Source organism: Oryzias melastigma, unplaced genomic scaffold (assembly GCF_002922805.2).
Source record: "Oryzias melastigma strain HK-1 unplaced genomic scaffold, ASM292280v2 sc04154, whole genome shotgun sequence".
NCBI lineage: Eukaryota > Metazoa > Chordata > Actinopteri > Beloniformes > Adrianichthyidae > Oryzias > Oryzias melastigma.
The window spans coordinates 1-1,852 of NW_023420722.1; the positions used below are offsets into that span (position 1 = coordinate 1).

The window sequence follows — 1,852 nt, forward strand, 5'->3', positions numbered from 1 at the left end:
TTCGTTTTGATTTTCCTGTCTGTACTTGTAGACGTCATTGTTGTAGGGGTTGTAGCTTCCCAGAGCGATGAGTGAGCCCAAACCCAGTCCGTATGAAAAGAAGATCTGAGTCGCTGCGTCCAGCCACACCTGTGAAGCCAAAAACACCAAAATGCTCAATTTGAGCTTTTATTATCTGTCTTTACCGATAAAAGTTGACCCACTTCAGATCGGGCGAGTTTATTGAAGTCTGGAGTGATGTAGAAGCGGATCCCATCGATGGCGCCGGGCAGAGTGACCCCTCGGAAGAACAGAATGAAGAGCATGACGTAGGGATACGTGGCTGAGAAGTACACCACCTGAAAGACCCAAACGTTTTAGGATACAGAGTCAGAAATGGATTCTGCAGTATCACCTCGATGTGCTCACAGTTCTGCTGCATGATGATTATACTTAATTGGTGCGGTCCGTCCACGCCAGCCCCCTCGGGGAATCCTTTTTTTCTCACTTCTCTCCGAATCTACCCATTTAAATCCAATTATCCCTGACAGGAAATGTGTTTCTGCTCATAAACTCAACTCCAATGTGTAACCTCAAAATCCCTGTTACTTTTAAAGGTTTTATTTTTATATCTCTCACATTTAAACCACTTAACTGTCTTTAAAATGGGGTTTTTTGGAACTGATTAAACCAGAGTGAAATGCAATGATCTGAATTTGTGAGTAAAAGTAGGATAAAGCTACGATTGTTGAGTGAAAAACTGCAGTTTTTCAGGTGGATTAAAGTAAAAAACTTAATTGTAGGAAAGTAAAGACTCCTGTTTCAAGAAAAAAACGTATTTTCTATCTTGCAAAAAAATCTAAATAAAATGTTAATCTTAATTTAAAGGGTCACCAAACCCTAAATCCACTTTTTTTTTGGCTGTTGACCTCTGTAAATTGAGCTTTAGAAGATCTGTTGATCATTGACAAATTTCTGACAAATTAAAATAAACATGTTTAATTCTTAAAAATATAGTCAAAAACAGCCTGTGTGCTGCCCCCTACAGGTTGAAACGAGGTATTACAGTTTGATTTCATGGTTGATCAAACCATTTAAGTCATGATCTTCAGCTCTAGTATTGGGTGTGTTTGAGATCATGCAGGTGGACGCAGCGCCGCGCAGATCGGCTGGATTGCAGTGCATGTTGGGTAGTTTTGACATATGTCAATCATCATGAAAATATCGCGAGAAAGAGGCGGGTACAAGGTGCCTACTCAGGCGGGTGCAGCTGGAAATCTGGACACAATTTTGTATTTATAAATAATCGTCGACAGCAAGCTCCCCAGTTCCAATAATTCAACAACATTTTATTCTTTCACAGTTCTTTACAGTATATCTGTCAGGAGTTAGAGCTCTGTCGCCCCCTCTGGTCACCGGCGGGAACCATCTCCAGACTACTGTTGCACTATATCTCCCAGCAACCCTAGCGCACAGTTCCTGGATGCTGCTCAGCTGGCTTTCATTTGCTAATCACCAACAGGAGACCTAACCTGACCCTATTCTATCTCTGATCGTCTCTTCTTGGATGATCCCATGGGTATGATTGACCTCTGTCTGTCTGACCCTGATTTAGTTTTGTTGACTTTTGGACTTGCATCTTTACTCTAGTTCGTGAAAGTCAAAAAGCAGTTGGTGTTTTTGTTGAGGCAACATTTGGATCATGACGCTCATTTTCCATCAATGCCATCAGTGTGAACTTCCTGAACTGGAATGGCTTTAGCTGGACCCCTACGTTTCATCTTCTCAACCTCCCTGTCAATGTCCATTATAGCCAATGGAGGGTGCCCCTTTTAATCTGTAGGAGGTTCTTCCCTTCCATGCAAAGGGTCTG

The 1,852-nt window shown here is 42.0% G+C and overlaps 1 protein-coding gene across 1 annotated transcript; it reads right to left on the minus strand.

Moving 5' to 3' along the window:
* Window positions 1–25: 25 nt before the first annotated feature.
* LOC112138410 (sodium- and chloride-dependent GABA transporter 1-like) lies at window positions 26–344 on the minus strand (the record flags this gene model as incomplete). Its single annotated transcript, XM_024260968.2, has 2 exons — window positions 26–129; window positions 204–344. Coding segments are annotated over 2 exons (245 nt in total), but the record flags the coding sequence as incomplete, so codon positions are not given.
* Between the last annotated feature and the right edge of the window lie 1,508 nt (window positions 345–1,852).